At 34.5% G+C, this 20276-nt stretch overlaps 1 protein-coding gene across 1 annotated transcript; it reads right to left on the bottom strand.

Annotated features, from left to right (window-relative positions):
* Positions 1 to 15184: 15184 nt before the first annotated feature.
* Positions 15185 to 16320, bottom strand: LOC120625266. The gene has a single exon (XM_039892280.1). The coding sequence runs from the start codon at positions 16163 to 16165 to the stop codon at positions 15344 to 15346; it is 822 nt and encodes a 273-aa protein (XP_039748214.1). The 5' UTR covers positions 16166 to 16320; the 3' UTR covers positions 15185 to 15343.
* Positions 16321 to 20276: the final 3956 nt, after the last annotated feature.

The raw sequence follows: 20276 nt of genomic DNA, 5'->3' as shown, positions 1-20276 counted from the left end.
ACAACACTGCTCTAAAGCAGGTTGGTGGGCTTTAAAGATTTCTTTTATAAAATGAATACTTTAATAGGAAGGAAGAATAATGGTCATGAGAATAAATGATTACTGCAAAGAAACTAGGTATTTAGCTTAAATAATACTGTTAATTAATGAAAGATCTAAGTGCCATCCTGAACATTGTGGGTATTGCAGTGAATATCTGAATACCTTGGCCTTCCATTCTTTATATTTTTTTAGCACGCGCGTAAGCGGTGCGCTCGAGACAGTGTATTGCGTGTAAAAAGTATCAATCAATACACAAACAGTATTATTCTGTATGCAATATTATTAAACAAATAGATAATATAATATAATATAATAATTAAAATAAATAAATTAAAAAAGCTATTTATTCTACTACCATAATTATAATTTTTTTTGTTACGATTAATATTAATGTTAGTATTACATATTGTCATTATATAGCATTTTTTATTAATTTATTTATTCCTTCATTTTAATTCACAGCTGATTTCTAAATATTAAACACAAATACAATCCTTAAAAGAATGCACTAACTTATAGCATCTACACTAACAAATTTTAATTACTTAGAAATATGTAATATGTATATAGTTGTAGTTAGGTATTACATATTTAAGTTTTTCCGTTAGTTACGGTTACGGTAGAAGTCGCCTCTTTGGCGTTGGCCTCCCCCAGCTCTCTCCATGTCTTCCTTTCCTTTGCCTTCCTCAACCATAGTGGGCCATTGACCTGCACGAGTACGTCCGCCCAGCGTCTCCCTTGGTCTACCTCTTTTTCTTTTCCCATTACGTGGCACCCATTCTGTCACTATCTTTGTCCATTATAATATATATATTCACAAACACTACAATAATGATGATTATTTAAGTAAGTGTTACTTAAGATTATGGAATAGTGTACAAAGAGATGTACCTGCAGTGTTTCTCTGGCACACCAACAGTACTTAACATCACAGAATTAAGAACGTACAGAAGCCGTGTACACGACTAATATTGAAGCATCAAAAAGCACTCCACTTTAGTAGTGTTTCTCGAACAGGCGGTTAGTCACTTCATTGCATTTATCAGATGGCAGTAATTATTTAACCTCTAATGTTGTAAACGTTTACCATAAATGGGAAAAGTTTGTAAGCTAGCAACATTCTGCGGGTGTCAATTGAGATGTGCGCCGGGCATTTACACTGTTTTTGGACACAATGCACTACATGCAATTATGGCTAAATGAAGTTTCTGTATTTTCTTAATTCTATGCTTAAGAGAACAAATTTGATTCTTAGTTGGGTAACTGTAGCCTTAGTGCAAGATAAACGCACTCGCAATCGAGACGTTGCTTTCGAGTATGGAAATACTTGAAATCGGAATAAAATTGATCTTATTGGCACTCAGCTAAAGCCCAATTTTGTACAAAATACTTTATCTTGGGCTTTTGACACAACGTTTATAAAACAATATTCAAAAGTACAGGATTTGCGACGCTAATACCAATGTAGGTAAATTTGACTTTGACGATACATAGTTTGATACTCGAAAACGAACGCGCAAATCTTGTACAGAATTACTGATGACTTTTATCGGTGATCTGTATGGCGACGCACCTAAAGGTCATCTCGAAATATCACCTGGTGATTCATCGAAAGGCAAAAATATTTAAATCCTAAAAGTTTAATCTTAAACGATACATGCAGTAATCAATTATCCCCATTCTGTAAATTCTTTATGTGTGCATAATGCGGAATCGTCAACGCTGGTGAGTAATGTGTGATAAAGTTTTAAGGTTCCGTACCCCTATTTTTTACCCCTTGTGTTTTTTTAATCATCAGATACAGCTGATTGGAAATGGAACAACCTCGCCTTTAAACAGGGCAACAGTCATGCAAGGAACACGTCCTGTGTCCGTCAACCTGAGGCGATGGTGTTCAGCCTTATGTGCCCGTAATTACACCGTCAACCGCGCCCTTCTGAGCGGCACAAAGCATTGCTGCTTGGCGGTCTGTCAAAAAGAGCTCTACAACGACTAGAAACTATCAAATAACCGTTGACTTTAGTTCAGAGTTTAAAGTTTTTCTTGAAATAAAACGTATGTTTATAGAAAACTCCAAAACCATCAATCGATGGCACGTAACAGTACACTGCTAGCCAAAAGGCCTTTCCTAACGGGAGGGTTTGCCCAAAATAGACGGTGCCAATTGTTTTCTGTTTTGCCGTCTCCACACAGTACAAGAACATAAACGATGAATTAAATAAATTTTAAAGCATATTCTTCAGACAAGTAAATTTTGTATTCTACAAAAAATCTATATGAAATCCTAAAATTCCGAATTCAAAATACATTTGTTTCAAGTAGGCCTAGTTTATAGGGAGTTTTGCAACGTCAAGTCAGTCTATTTGTACTGTGTGACTCTACCACCGGTTCAGAAGACAGATTATACCGAGAAGCCGGCAAGAAACTCAGCAGATTGCTCTTTTTCAATATCATTTTTAAGTGCAGAATTTTAAGAAGTTGCTAAGGCTACGTTTAGCGTTGAATCGATCTTGATGAAATTTAGCACACGTCATGTAGCTTGCATCCTCGAGATGGACATAGAATATATTTACCCCGAAAAAGCTGCTGGCAAAAGTATCTCCGGTAACTTAAAAAAAACAGCATATAGCAAGAATTTGTTAGATTAGGTAAGCGTTACTAGATGAAACTTATATAAATAGATCGCTTCCCGGAGAAGGCCATAGTGCAAATGTATCCCGGGAAAATTAAAGATTCCTGCGAATTTTAAAAAACACGGGCCTCCGGAAATGCGAGTAGGTATATAATTAATGCTAAAAAAAATCCTGTGATATACCAACATGAATAAAGAAATTTTGAATTAAAATTTTAACACACTTACTTTTCTATTTGTAAATTTTAATTGGTTGTCGGAACTTTGGAATGAACATTGAACATTTATATAGTATAAGTCAGTCCTTTATTTATACTAAATAACATCAAAATCGGCTAGCCATTTTTTCCTCAAATCTTATTCTCTAAGGATCTTCAAAATCAAGTGCTTTTCACGCTTTTAAAGCAACAGATTTACAATTCGCGCAGGCTGTTACAAAAACCCGCTCCTTTTGACCACACCTCCTGTCAGCCGACGAGCAATACTACCCTCGCGGGGGAGTAGACTTACGGAACTCAGAATTACCGGCTTCTGTCGGTTTTTAAATGTGTCCTTACTTAACGCAGCAGAAAGCAACGAATTGAAGACGTAATTGTTTGCATGGAGATAGTTTATTTGTTTATTTATTTTATTTATTTATAAATAACTACAATCCAACGAATGTATGTGTACCTACTTGATACACATACGTTAGTTGTATTGCATTTATTTATTCCGACAATATTATGCACCAGATCTAAAGTGCAATTATTTTTATGCTAAATTGGTTTAACAGAACTGATTTCGAGGTGATATCAAGGATTTTAGGTTAGGTAAGTGGTAAAATGCACAATTTTATTTAAGTCCTAGAAAAGCATCTACAAATTGAAATATTTTTTTTTGGTTTGTCCTCCATTCGTGCTGCAATTTACACATTTATAACATAGCTATAGAAGTAGGCTGCAAGGGCTGCAAAGCCACGTGTTGATCCATCATCTAATGTTACAAAAATTAAACCGTCATATAAGTAAGGCAGAAGGGATTCAAAGCAACAGATAGGGTTATATTTAGAGTAAGAGACGGTAGATTCAATCCGGTGAATAAAAATACAACTTTTGAGGTCGTATGGTTGGTGTAAGTCTAATTTATAATCTATTTGTTCCGATTCCTATCATAGATATCAGAACTATAATGGCCGAATCATTTTGAATGTAAATTAGTCGTATTTAATTTATTTCTTTCGGTAATAATATTGCAAAGTGAAGTTTATACCTAAAAACGTCGTTTTGCAACCGATGTTTGGATTATTTTAATTACGAAATAATTCTACTTCGAGAGATTCTAAAACGAGACTTCTATGACCACTCATACACGCGTCGCTTTATGACCATAGCCATAGCGGCCATCTTAAATTCAAATTTAACGACCTTTTACCATGAATATGCATAGCATGCTGGCTGGATACTACCTTTTTCTAAACCTCTTAAACGAAACTATCAATGTACGATGAGGATTTATGTCAGTTGTTCCATGCTGGTTTTTGATTCTGAAACACTTAGAACACACTATAGACATGTCGCGCGGTAAATAGTCGTTCCCATCATAACATGCCTAATAATGTCCTAAAGCACTGGGCACAGATCGTATCTTTCATAGCAGATTTAAATTTAGAGCTCTGACCCACCAGGCTGCTCCAATATGGGAGACTTTGGACTTGAGAGCAGAAAAACCAGTTCCCTAAATTGAAGATGGCACTACAGATTATTTTTACTGAATAATTCACCCAACATTTTATTTAGAGCCTAGAACAACCGGATTCAGTATCGCAATTCTAACCATTAATTTTTAATGTCATATTTGCAAGTTATTAATACAACAACGTTCCAGATTTGCGTACCAAATAATTTTGAGTTAAAAGTGTGCTGAGGGAAGACTATTATCAAGTGAATGGTAGATGTATTCGATATGCATGTTATTTCATATCGCATTCAAATAGCATGACACCTTCGGAGATTAGATATAAATACACTTACAAATGTTGTAAGTATATATAAGCTGCATTAGAGTGAGATACACTATTATAAAGGAGCTTTGAACCGTGAACGCCTCCTAGAACTAGAATCAATATCAATACCATGTGATTTAGTATAAATGTGGCCAATACGACAAAATGCTATCAGTCATAAAGTTGCAAGTTTGTCTTAACCCTAAGTTTTTTTTTGGTAGGCGCGTCTCGCACTGTTGTATTCGTCGATTATTCGTGAATTTTTTGCTAACAGACGACAGAAAAAAGTTGTATTTTGTCTGCTATTGTGTTATTCCAAAAAACTTCAATGGAGAGCTGTGAAATTTTAGCGGCATTCAACTTCAATGGCTTGTTAGTAGTTGAAGATAGTTTTAGGCTAACTTTTAATATTTTAGTGACAATGCTCCGAGGTATAAGCCCTAAATTGTGAAATACAAGCACATAATACAGCAATATTGTTAGTTGTTGAGTTGTTAAAGATGTCTCGTGATTTTTTTTTCTTTTTTTCGGATAGTCTGTAGTTGATTAACCCTAATGATTTTAACAGCGTAAAGCGGCCATTCCGTGGCATGTCGGCGAGCCACGGAATGAGGCTCTGCCAGGAAGATTTTGAACCCTAGGGCTCGAAGAAGCGAAGGGATCTTCGGCCTGAGAATGCCTCAAGTGAAACCGAATCTCAGCTCCGGCTACGATTGGAGTGATGGGGTTTCGGACGGTGATTAGTCCGCACGCCTTCGAGGCCGTGGCGTGAGCCCACCGTCCAGATGACGTCAAAAGTCTGAAGCCGAAGATGCTAGTGCAGAGTTTGATCGAGTTGGCAGCATTGTAAGTAGTAATCCGATCTTTAGGGTCGTGAAGGATATGTTTAGGCCTCCTCTTGTTAAGAGTGGCGCTAAGGTTGGGTGAGTTAAAAGAAGCCGCAACTATGAGAGGGTTGGAATTTCGGATACTCTCTTGATTCAGTGTGCATAATGGCATAGCCAATGAAAATTAAGCTTCATTTTCTATACTCCGCGAAAAGCATGAGAATTATAATTTTTGGAGATTACTCCTTAAGAATCGATTTTCATATATATGACGCCCGGTATGAGAAAAATGTGAGGAATAAAATCTACTGATGAATGACCTCGTTACGTTTTCGCTTTGCGACGTTGCATGCGCAAACATACAACGTCGCTTTCGTTTAATTAACTTTTTTTTCCTGTTTAAGTTACCAAGGAAACCGAATATTATCTAGGTAAAGACAGAGTGAGATAGAAAACATTACACTTTTTTTTCCTATTCTTGTCAATATGGAAACTAAATAATAAACATTACATTTATCCTAATAGTTCTGATACTCTACATCCACCTCAATCTCCCGTAAGCTACTGTTAAGAAGTTACACTTCCGCCGTGTGTGAATATATTGCACAGGATTTCTAATTTACTCTTTTATATGGTATTAATCTTTATTCAGCTAAATAAACTCTTTTTGTGTATGTTTCGACAATCGTACTTAAGGAGTAAACTCCAGTCGTGCGTCGGAGCTGACACACACTTTTTTTTCAATGTTACTACTCCACACCAAACAGTTCTTCGGCAATCTTATATGCCGAAGAACTTATTATCTCTTTATTGCCGAAGAATTTATTACTCTTATCTCTCTCTTAATAATCACTGTTAAGTCAACATCTCCTAAGGCTCCGGTGTCGGAGAGGATCGTGCATAGAACATATGTTTGGTATGGAGTATAAAGATTGTAGAAATTAGAAATGACACCGTACGACGGTGACACGCACCGATTCTCATTCTTTTCGCGCTTTCTTTCAAATTAAGGCTAGCCTTAACTAACTAGGCTGGTAACGATGGTTACGTTTTTAATTTATCGAAATAAGCCTGCCTATATTTTACTACAGTGCGTTGAAACCATAGCTTTGAGCATTCAAAAACAGACTGTACAGAGTATGTGAAAATAATATTTTATTACCTTTTGTTTGTAGTCACAAGCATTCCAGAATATGGCGATATTGCATATTTTTGTATTCGTACGTATTGTATTTACGCGTCACAGTCAGTAAATGAACGTTTGTAAATCGATGTTTTATTTGACAATCCCTATCCCTACCAATCCCTACTAATAATATAAATGTGAATGTTGGTTTGTTTGTTACGCTTTCACCCAAGAACTTCTTAACCGATCCTCATGAAACTTTGTACACATATTCTTGGAAGTGTTAGAAGTAATATATGATACTTTTTATATCGACATTAAGCTAGGTTAGATGAGTGTTTGACGATTTTACACCATAACTCCGACAAATTATAACAGATTAAAAATAATATTTTTGTAATATACAGGTTGGAGAAAGAGGACAGAACTCCTGAGGCTTAGCGATACTACATACTTTAATTTTGTTTATATCTACAACTTAATTTAATGCCACATCAAAAAACTAAATCAAACGCAGACGAAGTCGCGGGCAACACCTAGTAAATAATAATGTAGGTGAGTATGGAATTTGTTTTATTCTAAACCAGCCAATCCTCATTTTTATAGTAATAATTGACGGATCGGTTCTCCGAGCTATGGGGCACATATGGTGGACGTTGGGGTTCCAAGGTGTTGGAATAGCGACCCCGCACAGGTAAACGCAGTGTTGGTCGGCCCCCAACAAGGTGGACAGACGACATCAAACGTCGCTGGGAGCCGCTGGAAGCAAGCGGCCCAGGACCGTGGATTTTGGAACTCTCTACAAAAGACCTATGTCCAGCAGTGGACTTCAATCGATTGAAGTGAAGATGATGATGATGAATTGAACAACACTTCGCAGAGCATGCCAGTAACACCTCCTACGAAGTGCCGACCTGTGCCCACCAACCTGGCCTTTCAGACCCGAGCAGAACAATGCTACTTGGTGGCAGAAATAAGCATGAAGTACTTCCCCGAGTGAGCTGAATCAAAAAAGCTGTACTACTACAACCTCATTACTCGATATGAATACCTTTTCGCCAGGCGATGGTTACCACTGACCACGATTGTACCGATCCGATGGAAAGAATAAAAAATGGAGTTTCGGACCTGAGTGCCTCCAGAGCGCAAAAGTTTTTTTATGAAACTGATAATATCACAAAGCATACACAAATCAAGCTGTTACCCATAATGTCGATTATAAATGAACAGAACTTATTCAAAGTTACATCAGACAAAACAAAATCTCGCGAAAATATAATAACCTTTGCATACATAAAGAAGTAAAAATATCGCCCAATCAACCTTTTCAAAAGGCACATAATAACGATCTCGACTGCTTTAAAAACCTTTTTTTTCCAACAATTAATCAAAGGCGGCACGAAAAAAAACCTAAGACTCAAAAGTTCTGCATCCATGCATTGACGGACCTCTTTTCAGCGACTGTCAAAGTGACAGCTGATTTATTATTTTCCATTGTGGCAGCACTGCTTCGTTATGGCGCGAAAGCCATTTATATTGCTAATGACATTTGGAGATATCTAAAACGATGGATAATAAATGAAGTACCGAAAATGTTGTTTCTATATAACTTTATTGTCACTTGTTGTCTGTAGCTACATTATTATGAATGAGATATTTGGAAATTTTTGAGATAAAGTCACAAATCCATCTTGCATTCATCAAAAAAAACACATTGCACTTTTAAAACGTCAAGTTCGTCTGTTTATAGTTACTCTACCACCGTCTAGGAAGACAGATTCTACCTAGAAGAAGCCGGTAAGAAACTTTTTTATTTCGTTTGCTTTTTTCCAACATCAACATTTTAATAATTATCTTCTTATTTTCTTTTATACATCTTAAGTGCATACATCATTTGAACATAAATTATCACCTTGCAATAGAAACGGAATTATTCAATGGGCATTTTACTAGTAAACAAAAGAGTTTTGTCTGTCTGCACTGAACTCTGTAACATTTAAAAAATGATTTTTGCTTTTGTTATGCCAATTTTATCGAAGACCTATACGTTACTTAACATCGCGACTACATATTGGATACAAGCAGGCGTTACTTTGCGGAAATCCATGATATATTATGAAAATTAAACTTAATTTGCTATTCTTACTCCGCGAGAAGCAGGAGAATCTGTATGGTGTAATTTATAATTTCTTCAATCCTTATACTCCACACCAAACAGATCTTCGGATAATTGTTAACAATTATTCATTGTAAAGTCAAAATCTCCTGAGGATGCTCTGGTTTCGGAGCGAAACGTGAGTTGAGGGTACATTGCCGAAGATTTGTTTGGTGTGGAGTATAAGGATTGAAGAAATTATAAATTACAACATACAGATTCTCCTGCTTTTTGCGGAGTATAGCAAATTAAGCTTAATTTTCATAATATATCAAGACTACAGCCCATAAAGGTCCAGCAAATGAAGAAATAGCGCAGAAGGGTGACAAGACGCGGTCGGTCGGGGTATATTATGTAGAATACCAGACAAAAGTTTGCATGTAAGGCAAATTTAAAAATTTCAAATTGGATGTAGTTCACAAGATTAACGCTTTAAAACAAACATTCAAACCATCCAACAAAAACAAACATCGTCAGCTTGGTTATTATTAAAGTTAGATATCGATTCTTTCATTTCAACACAAACCCGCACTAAAACACTTGTATCATAAACAACACTTCATATTACGTGTTACCTCTTAAACAGTATTTAATGTGATGATATTTTATTCCCATATGTTCACAGTGATCTCTGACCTCCGGTAATTACTCCGCATTGACTAATTGTACAGGTAATGTGTGTAATTTTTATCAGATTACCTGTTAAGTCCGCCTTTGAAGAAATAAATTGCCTCTTTTTGCCTATAACGTGTGTACTGTAACTCAACGCTATTATAATTTAAGTGACTAATTGTTCTAGATTCTCATATATGTACCTACATAATACATATGTATGTTAAAATTTTGTAGCAATTTGTGCTCAAACGAAACTTAAATCTAACAACCCACGGGACAAACCGAAATCGTATTAATGTTTAAATTGTTAATTAACATTTTTTTATATTCATTTTCTACTAGAATATCAACGATCATACACATATATCAATATTTAATTATAGACTTTATTTTATTTTATTTCCTTTATTAATAAATAAACCAACGAAAAGTATATTTTTCTAGGGAAATAATAATTAGAAACAAAATTAATATTTACAATAAATATAAGCCGTCTAACTGTTCACTTATGGGCATGTTACCCAAAATGCTGGCGCTTTTGCCCCTTTGAATTGCTAGACTTAGCCGTTGGGCTAAATAAGCGCCAGCTCTTTGGTCACCAGACGTAAGGACCAATTTTTGGGACACGATGTTAATAAAAAATATAGACAACTTTATAAATATAGTAGCATGTGTAAAAGCCAGCCACGTGGCCATTTATCACTTTGCTGAATATCTTGCCTAATAAACTAAAGCAGGAAATAAACACTAAAAATATAAAGGAGAAACTTAAGACATTTTTCTTTCAAACTAAAAAATATAATAATTCCTCCGGAACATCCTGCTTAAAGGTACCCTCACTCACCTGTCATATTTTGTATGTAGCTTTAAAAATACCTACTAATAATTCCGAGCGCTGAACAATAAATACCGGTGTACGGATAAACCTGATTGGGTTTATTTACGCCGTCATATTTGTAGATTATTATGTTTATGTATTTCAGTAAATAAATAATAAAATAATCAAAACCCTGAAAATTCACGGGTAAAGGAGTCAGAACATTCTATCTTGTAATGAGGCCCGCTTCAGCGGATGCACTTCGACCCTCCAGGATCTTTTGTGCTCGAAAAGTCAGTACATTACTGTTTTTATATGTATATTGATATCCTTACTAATATTATGAACTAAGTACAGCTGTTGCTCGGGTCTTTATCCTCTTTTTTATTCGTTTTTAGAAACCCGTTTGCGATCCTGGGATAAAAATCCCTTATATACGTAAATACAGGATGCATTACCGGAATATCCTAGATTAAACTACACATGTGGCAAATTTCATCAGTATCGGTACAGTGGCTCAGCTAGGTTAGAAACAAACAAATAGAGCCTTTCACAATTATAATATTAGTATGGATTATTTAAATGACGTAATTCAAACGGAGAAAACACGAACAAAAAGTTTGCAACTTGCAACAAAAAATAAAACAAAATTTACTTCGATTGACTGAAATAAAAATTAAAGTTGACAAAGTTGCTAAAAAATTATAGATTCACAAAAAATAGATTAACAACGCGACGATTCAGGTATCTACCTAAACGTCTCATGTAAATCGATTAAAGCGTTCCGCAAACAGACGCGGTGGCAGTCGCGATAACGGCGGCGGTTTTCGGCTAGCAAGATGGTACGGTCTATTTACGCAGACTGGCCAGTGGATTATATAGTTTCACACCTACTCTTTATGATTTTATTATGCACCACCTTTTGTCTAACTTCCTTATGTTTTCTTAATCCTAAGGCTGTTTGAATGAATGAATGAATGAATGAATGATTGAATCCTAAGGCTGTTTGGCAGAAGACGCTACAATTTAGTAACGCTTCCTTTTGTATTTTACTTCTGTTTTTGTTCTTCATTTCATCGTCAATTCCCTAAGCTTTGTAGACGGATATATCCTTGGTGTATAAAAGACTCGATAAGTTTCGTTTAAGTGCTCGTGTTGTCTTTTATAAGACATTGCATACGCGGCAGAGAGGGGGATGCAGTTTGCATTCAACCGTACCTGCCTGAGGAACGCTTGCTACCCACGCAAGTTTGAAACTGTCCGTATACTAACTACCGCCTGCCAAACCTGAGCGCGTCTGTTTGGAGTACGCTTTAAAATTAAAAGTAAACCTTGGAATTGCGATGATCTGCTTATTCTAGATAGTTTCCTGCTTTTTTATACTTTAAGTAAAAAAATCAAACAAAAATAAAAATGACCAAATTGGCGTTTATTTTTGTGGTACTCTTGAACTCTTCAATTTGAGGAAGCTCCATAAGATATGTTTAGCTAAAGTATTTTAGAACATCTCAGTCTAAATAAGATTTTTTTTTTTTTTTTAAATTTAAATTAAAAAAGATTTAAAACTTGAATTACTTAAGCACAACATTTTTCGACGTTTTAATCGGTTATTTAACTTTATTTTTAAACGGAAACCAAAACTTTTAAGAAACTAAGGAGTTCTTCATTTATTTTCTGTTTTATTTTTGTACAGAAACTAAAAACTTTCAAGAAAAAAAAGGGGGCATGCATTTATTTTCTGTTCTTTTTTGTTTTGTGAGCCGCTAAGGTGAGGAATCTTAGAGCTTCCATGTTTCCTTCTAATACCTTTTGGACAGTGTAGACTTCTTATAGGCAAGTGACCTCATAATTGTTTTTCATCAAGCATGTTTAGTTTCAAGCGCAAGGCTAAAATAGGATTTAGAAATTTCAAAAAAAGTTTAAATTAAAATCAACGGCTCCTCTCTGAGGCACGTACTTATTGAAGAAAAAAGCCTCTCAAACTGCCTGAATTTTAATCGATGTTCTATTTAAATCTCTACTAATCGCGGAAACATAAAAACAAATATCAATGCGTACTTAAATGGTTTACTCGGAAATCAGACATGCTAAAACCTAACTACTAGTGGAATAAAAACAATCCGAAACTTTTATTTCGCGCGGGAATCATTCGCATCAAATTAAAAGTCAAAGACAAATATTTCTTTATTCAAATAGGTACATAGATGGCACTTTTGATGCGTTGTTTAAATACAAAATGTGTACATAGTTGTGATCAGTGAGCGCGATAACTTCATTCGTACACATAAAGCTAACGCTGCGAGCCTTGGTCTAAGAAGAAGCCCACCACAAACTTATCTGGGTGTTCTTTTTTTATAACCATCTCTTATTGTTATTTGAACATTTAAGAGCTTAGAGCAATAGTTGAAACCCAAGCTTTTTTGATATGATCCTAGATATCAATCAAAAGTCTATAACAGTCCACTGCTGGGCTAAATGCTTCTCACAAAGGGAGGGTTTGCCCACAATCATCACGCTAGGCAGAAATATTGGTGATCGGAGTATCGGTGCTAGTGGAAACACAGAGGACTCTGTTCTCTCATACTCCCATATTCACCTGGTACGACACCCGCGGGAAGAGAAGGGGTAGTGACCATTGTATTCTGATCTGCATTGACCAAATGTCATGTATACTAATTTTATAAAGAGGTAAAGTTCGTGAGTTGGTAGCACTGTCGGGGGTAATGTTGGATCTACTGAACGTAACCTATGAAAATTCAAAATTCATAATTCATTTATTTTAAGTAGACCTAGTTTATAAGCAGTTTTGAAGCGTCAAGTCAGTCTGTTTGTAGTGACTCTATACCACCGTTTTGGAAGGCAGATTCCACTGAGATGAGCTGGCAAGAAACTCAGCAGATTGCTGATCCAACATCATTTTATAGTTTCTATTATAGTTTAGAATTTCTCTGTTTTGTGACAGATGAGAGTGGAGTGACCTGCTTCCAAGCAGCCTTGTCGGTAAGGCTATATTGACTTTACAATGAATAATTGTTAACAATGTGTGGTGTGGAGAGGAACGATTGAAGAAATTATAAATATCACCATACAGATTCTCCTGCTATTCGACGAGTGTAGCAAATTAAGGTTAATTTTCATAAATAACATTTCATCTAATATAGCATAATTTTGAACAATTAACATAAGGTACTAAACAAACCACATTTAGAATTTTGTTTATTATAATAGTTTTTTTTTAAATTCTTAATTTTATGCAGTTATTTATGTTTTTTTTTGTTATTATTAGAACTTGGTGAATTCTTTTTATAGCCCCGGGTAGACGAGTTGGGCAACTGTAATGTCTTCACGGGGTGTGTTTTTGCTAAATAAATAAAATCTTATCACGAGTAAAAGTGTTTAACGCCCAATGAAGTGGGAACGGGTCAGCTATAAAGCTATAATATTGTAAAGCTTTTGATTTTGTTTGGTTAAACGCGCTAATCTCAGGAACTGCTGTTGCTGCTGTTTCGGCTTAAGGCTTTATAACATCACGCTACGACCAATAGCTACTACTGTAAAAACTGCAAAAAATATCCTTTTTGAAGTATGTAGTAAGTATGACCGGATTGTTCCTTTTTAAAATTTCTATAAAACAGTCAGGGACAGCATTTGACTATTTATTAAGGTTGACTTTTACATAAATTAAGTATTACATTTCACTGTGAGAATGGGGATTTTTATAGGAGTTTTATTAAATTATTAGTAAAAAAAGGCTTACTTTACTTATTACTTTGTGCATTCATATTTTCCCAGAAATTTACAGTAACTTTTGCCGAAACATACATATGACATTTATACAAAGAATTTCGTAACTTTTATCAAAAACTGGGAATCTGCTTACCGTCCATAAGACTCGCCTCATAAAAACCTCCAGAACCGCTCCTAGATAAGTTACGTCCATTTACGTTGTACTGTTGCTCGTAAAAATACGCTCTTATCACCAGATTAAGACGTATGATAGCGAAGTGACGTCATTACAAACTTATACAGTGCTTCTGGTGTTACAAACAATTCTCAACTTTAACTGTACAAAGATTGAGTTGAATTTTAAATAACCGTGTTGTAATTTTTTCCAAATTCAACGTTTATTACTGTCCAGTTTTATATTGTGGCCGCATGAGGTTTTTAATTTACAACTTCTATATTTGCGGTTCTTCTTGATATAGCTTTTGAAGTTTAGACTTTATTACCTAGACATAAAGACGTAATTACGATTGCTCTACTTTATGAATGCTTTTGTCTGAAGTCAGTTGTTCACACTTGGTAGTTATTTTTAAATTTATTATGGCATGGGCCTTAGTGGAGGCTTTTTAATTTTGAGAAATTTTTTGATCGTAGGTAATAATGTTAACTGAAATAAATTAACTATTTTTGGTCTAGATACAAAAAATAAGAGGCTTCTTTGAAATGAGGAAATTTTGAATTAAAAAGACCACTTTCAATCGTAATGCCATCCATTACCAATTCAAATTATAAGTATATAAACATAGTAAGTTTAAAAGGAGTACTTTTTTATTATCGTGTTTTACTAACATTAAAAATTTTACGCGTTTTTTAATGAAGCATTTTTATGTTAGAGATTGGGTAAAAATGATTTCTTTACAAGTTAACTACAATTTCAGCTCATGGCAGGATAACCTGTTAGGTAGTTATATTAATTTCCCACCATTTATCGGTTTCGAAGCGACATCGTACGGGAACATGTCTTTGTCGGTAGGGTGGAACCAGCCACGGCTGAAGCCTCCAAACCAAACCAGCTAAATTGGGACAAAGCTCATCACTGCGCCCAGGGATGTAAACTAAGTCTAATAATATGTTTGATGACTGCAAATCATCAAATATCTAAAAATAATATATCACTAACCTTGGTTTTACTCGTTATTCACCGTACGTTATTGGACCGCTGTCCAATTAGCGCCAGAGCTAATTATAGCAATCAAATAAAAATACCTTTCACAATCCTTGTATTTTAAAACCAAATTTTTACACTACAAAAACTAAAAGTCCTCTATTTTCCAGTGAAATGGTTTAAATCTGTAACATAACAAATTTACGCCAAAATAAAACTGAAACTGTGTAAACAAGTCTGAAAGACTTTATCAAGGTTTAATTTTTTGGAGGACACTGAATCGTTTTTCTCTGAGGCGGTGGTAGAGGCAAATCATCGGTACAAGCTATCCTCTCTCTCAGACCAGAATTTTTAAGACACGCAAAATTATATAGAGAAATAGCAGTCTTTCCAACTATAGCTGCGACATTTCTAAATATCTCATCAGTCTCCTTAGGATAACAAAGCGCTCCAGTGGCTAAAAATCCTGCGCTTGTAAAGAAAATCCTACGAGGGAGTCCACCACTGCCCCCAATCAAATATCCAGTTAACGTTCCCAAGCCCACCACAGCCTGTCTTTTTGTCAAATTATTTGGATCTCTCATAGTAGTTTTAAAATCATTTTTAGCATTACTAATGGCTGAACAGGTATTTGAACAAGTTTGTTTTGTAATGCATATCATAGAACAAAAGTTTTCTTTAGCAATCCGTCTGTAATATTTTACGTATGGTAGTAGATATTGCTGTAATAATTTATCATTTCTTTCTGGACATTTGTCTCTTTCGTCTATGTATTCTTTGTATTCGTAATGAGGTGTTTCGTAGATGGGTAAATCTGAGTATTTCATTTTGGGAGGTCTTTGCGGTACTTCTGGAAGTTTAGCTGCGTGTACTATGGGAACTAAATCTACGTTTGCTCCTGTTAAAGCTTTTTGTAAAGCACCGATCCATATTTTTCCAATAATGTACAGATCACCGCTTAATATTTCATTTATACTGTTATTTTGTTGTTGGCGTTTGTGGTTTTGGATGCTATTTTCAATTTGGCTGTCTTTCTTTGTTTTTACGTATTGATGTACTTGTAATAGATCAGGTTGCATTTCACAGCGATGTTTGATAAGAATTCGTTACAAAACTTTCTTCTTCTTCTTCTTCTTCTTTGGGTTGTCTTTTTGTCATGCCTGCACGGAACACTTTATGAAAAAATCAAAAAAATATGAAACTTTAATACTAAAACTATTGTTTTACAAAATTTGCTTGGAACTTGTGTCATTTTTGACAATTCATAGATTATCTTTTTGAAGTAAAATTAGAAAACCTCTGTTTGTGAACATTATATATTATTAACTTTTTTTTTGTGAAATTAAGATTTAGTTATTATTTTATTCTATTCAAAAATTTACAAACAACAATAAACTACTACTATTAATTAATCAAATAATCTCTTCACATGCAATAATAATGAATAATTAGCATGGTACCTTTACAACGGACTATTTCGTTGATATAATAAACTCTCAGATAAATCTTTTGGTTAAAAAAAACTGTATCAAAGACGAGAACACACTTTTCAATTTATAGTTATTTAAATCAAAAATTCTCACACCTCAAAATGATTAGTTTTCTTCCTATGATCAATTTTTACTTCTTCCTGTCCATGACGTTTTAAAGCTAGACGGGTCATACGTTAAAACTATGGTAACATTAGTATTTCACCTGCTTCAAGATGGCCTATTGATTGCTTTCCCATGCACACAATAATCGCATCTTTATAGACCCGTATACTACGTGAAAGAGATAGTACGACATCGACCTTCTTTTAGAAATCTATTTTTTAAAGGCGCGTGTTGATTTACGACACTTAGGTGGCAAACGGTTGAAAACGTAGCTCGAAAAGTCAACGGACAAAAACTTCCAATGAAGTCCCAAACACAATAATCCACACAGGTTTCACTAGACGAACATATGATATCTATAAAGGTAACCACTAGACTGATGCAGCGGAAGACGAATAATCTAGGAATCTTATGTACATCAGTGGGCGTGCGTTGGTGGAGACTTTAATGACAACTTATAAAATTAAACATTATTCTATCAACTTACCTATTAATATAATTCCTAAATCACACGTTATCCGTATTTCTCATACACATTTCTGATAAAGCAATAGCTGCTGAGTTTCTGGCAGGATTCACTACAAACAGACAAACGCGACGTTAAAAAAGTGCATAAAAATAAATTACAATAAAAATTATATTGTTTAAAAATTATTATTATAAAAAGATATACGCTAGACAAACCGCAATGCAGGACAGCACGCATCTAAGTAAATGTCAGGCAATTGCCGTTTTTTAACACATTTAATGTATAGTATGGAGAACGCTTCTACACTTATAGAAATATCTTAGATTTACCTGGCCCTAACAAAACGATGCACCGTTTGTCCTCACCACTTTATCGAGCAACACCAAAAACTATTCGCCGAGCAATAATAAACCGTACTATTTGAAAATAGATGTTAGTCTGAGTTGGGGATGCGCAAAATTAACTTTGTCAACATGGAATAGGATACGTGGCATATTGAAGCGTTGCAGTTGCGATTTTTTTTTACTTTTTTTGAGTTTCATGCAATTGCTTCGAATAATCGAGTTCGAAGCGATCCGGAATGATGAAATCAGACGTCGATTGACACTCGAGTCGAGTGAATGAATTTGGAATGGTTCATCGAAAAATTATGGGTAGGATTTGGAAGGATTTCAAAATGCTACAGATATTACAAACCCTAATTCAGCCAAGCGTGATTTTATAGTTTACTTCGTTAAATTGGCGCGTAATTTTTCTCTATAAATTCAAAAATAATTTATAAGTAATTAAAAGTAAATAAAAAAAAGTTATTTAAACAAGTACTAATTAATAAAGGTTGGAATCGCTATGTGTTAATTTTTTTTTTATATGTTTCCTTATTTAGCTATGGGCTTCATACTTACGTAATACTTTTGAATTCCAAAATAGAGAAGTTTGAGAGCTCTTTCAGATGGGCAAACGGATGATCGAATGGACAAATGCGATTCCAGGGTTTTTTATACCATTTTATTCACTTCAAATAAGCCCCTGATTGTAATAATCACCTAGTTAGTGATGATTCAGCATAGAAGGTAGCGGGCTAACCGGCGGGTTAGGGAAGTGGCAGTCATATAATCAGTATCTTATCGTAGCGGTTAATACCTTGGAGGTGACTCTGTCCGTGAAAAACTTAACCTCAAAACTAAAATAATTCGCAGAACAAAAACAAACATATAATATCCACCAAAACTTTTATAGGCAATATTCGAACAAATAATAAGTACCCACCTACCGGCGAGAGTTTGTAATGCCTCAAATATTATATACGGGGTATTGTTTTTCCGATGCCGGCCCTAATAATCTTACCGTAACGAGATATTTAAATACTGGATGTGCCCTTTGAAATCCAATAAAATCACGTTTTTTGTTCTTGTATACTTTTTCAAATCCCGTGGGAACCGTTTGTTTCCCTGGAACAATTTAGGAACAATTTTGGTTGTTTAGTGAGGGTGTGAAGAAAGACAAACAAACACACATTCACATTTATAATATTAGCAAGCATAAATATTAAGCTTAATTTGAGTTAATTTCCAAAAATCAAGCAAATGTGAAAAATGAACTTTTGCTACAACAGGGAATTCTGCATAGTAACGCCTGCTATCTATCTATCTATCTATCTATTAAATTAAAACCAAGTTTATTTACACGCTGTGAGTAAGAAGTAAATTTTAATGTTTTTAACGTTGTTTTTAAAATATAAGCTCACATAACTACAGTCTATGAAGTCCTTTAATTTTGAATTTGAATTCAATCTCTATTTCTACAGGATTTCGGAATGAAAGAAGACTATGTTACTCCCTCTATATCCTGTGCATGTAAAAGACCTTTCAAAATCAGCCACGCCGCTTAAAAAGTTAGTAGGAGCAAAGACAGACTGTATGTAGAATTAAAAAAAAATTTTTTCAAAGTGCTGCAGAAACTTGCATCTGCATTATAATAATAATAATACTTTTTATTTACTGATATCATAAATGGGTACATAAAACATAGCATAATACTATATTTGGTAGAGTCACTGATACCTAAACTATGTAAAGACTCGTACGATATGCTCACCTCCGAATAATTCTTTTTGTTTCAAAAGCAGTTTTAAGACAATTATTTTCATATCGTGTTTTATTTTTCTTAATTCATTATATAAAACGTTGTTATTTTGTATATAAATATATTTTTTTTCCGTAGGCTCCTCACACTTCATGTCCCATCTAGGGTCTTTATAACCACAGAATCCCTGATGCTCGAAGCAGTTTGGAACAATAGGCGATTACTTTTACTGCTTATTGTGGTTAAAACACATCGGAACTTCTTGTTAACTGTACGTTAAAATTTTATTATCGCCTCGAAAATTTGCTTAAACCTTGTTCCTTTGATTTTGACGACTTTATATTATGTTTGTATTAAAGAATAATTTATGGTCCATTTTTTATTTAATTTGTTTGTGAATAACTTTCTCCGAGATCCCAGCTTTGCAACGTTGGATAAAAATTTGAAAATATTATAAAACTAATATAAAAGTTTTTCTTATATGTGCAATTTTGTTTTTGTATTTAGCTATTTGAATGTACGTTTATAATTATTTTACACCACCTGTCAGCTCTCTCTCATCTTGTCCTAATCCAAAGGTTGCCTGGCAGAGATCGCTACTAAGCGATAAGGCCACCTTTTGTATTCTACTTCTGTCTTTGTATTTCTATTGTTTTTTATTTTCCTAACTTCATCGTGGTGTACAAATAAAAAGTTAAATAATAAATAATAAAAGTCGCTATGCAGTGATAAGGCCACCAAATTGTACTCTTTTGCTATGTATTTATATCTCTGTAACTACTATTTTTCTATGGTGTACAATAAAAGTGTATTCATTCATTCATAAAAGTTAGACATAATAATATGCTGTCGCTGACTATTTTGTTGCCATTATTAAGCTCTACAATTTGTCTCTAGAACTTAATCATATATCTCGCATCGTTAAGGCAGCGATCGTAAGGAAGGAAATTAAATTCAAAGAAAGAAACGTAAATTCCTATCGGACATTGAATGTACTCGTAGAAGATATCGTGGGCTTGACAAGTTTGAACACTACACTTAAAC

This window comes from Pararge aegeria, chromosome 7 (assembly GCF_905163445.1).
Source record: "Pararge aegeria chromosome 7, ilParAegt1.1, whole genome shotgun sequence".
In the NCBI taxonomy this organism is placed as follows: Eukaryota; Metazoa; Arthropoda; class Insecta; order Lepidoptera; family Nymphalidae; genus Pararge; species Pararge aegeria.
Note: the sequence above shows the minus strand (reverse complement) of the source record. Positions and strands in the feature narration are given on the sequence as shown.

Excerpts from the sequence above, each read along its gene's own strand:
- LOC120625266 (XM_039892280.1), bottom strand. The coding sequence starts at position 16,165 with ATGCAACCTGATCTATTACAAGTACATCAATACGTAAAAACAAAGAAA.